The sequence below is a fragment of the Solanum tuberosum genome, unplaced genomic scaffold (genome assembly GCF_000226075.1).
Source record: "Solanum tuberosum cultivar DM 1-3 516 R44 unplaced genomic scaffold, SolTub_3.0 contig05308, whole genome shotgun sequence".
In the NCBI taxonomy this organism is placed as follows: domain Eukaryota; kingdom Viridiplantae; phylum Streptophyta; class Magnoliopsida; order Solanales; family Solanaceae; genus Solanum; species Solanum tuberosum.
Window position 1 is genome coordinate 1 of NW_006246376.1, and position 418 is coordinate 418.

Here is a 418-nt window from a genome sequence, read left to right on the forward strand (position 1 = left end):
AAGTGATCGACACTCCAGGGATCTTGGATAGGCCATTTGAGGATCGTAATATCATAGAAATGTGCAGTATTACAGCTCTTGCACATCTGAGGGCCGCTGTGTTATTTTTCCTTGATATTTCTGGGTCTTGTGGCTATAGCATTGCGCAACAGGCTGCTCTTTTTCACAGCATCAAATCACTTTTTTTGAACAAACCGTTGATGATCGTATGCAACAAAACGGACTTGCAGCCATTAGATGGGATTTCCGAGGAAGATAAGAAGTTAGTCACAGAGATGAAAGATGAAGCTATGAAGACAGTGATTGGTCAAGGTGGCGAGGCAACAGATGAAGCAGGTGTGCTGTTAACTATGAGCACTTTGACTGAAGATGGTGTAATTTCAGTGAAGAATGCAGCTTGTGAGAGGTTACTGAATCA

At 42.6% G+C, this 418-nt stretch overlaps 1 protein-coding gene across 1 annotated transcript; it reads left to right on the forward strand.

Annotated features, from left to right (window-relative positions):
- Positions 1-5: 5 nt before the first annotated feature.
- On the forward strand, positions 6-413 carry LOC107059463 (nucleolar GTP-binding protein 1-like; the record flags this gene model as incomplete). The annotated part of the gene is made up of 1 exon (XM_015305959.1): positions 6-413. A coding segment is annotated over one exon (408 nt), but the record flags the coding sequence as incomplete, so codon positions are not given.
- Between the last annotated feature and the right edge of the window lie 5 nt (positions 414-418).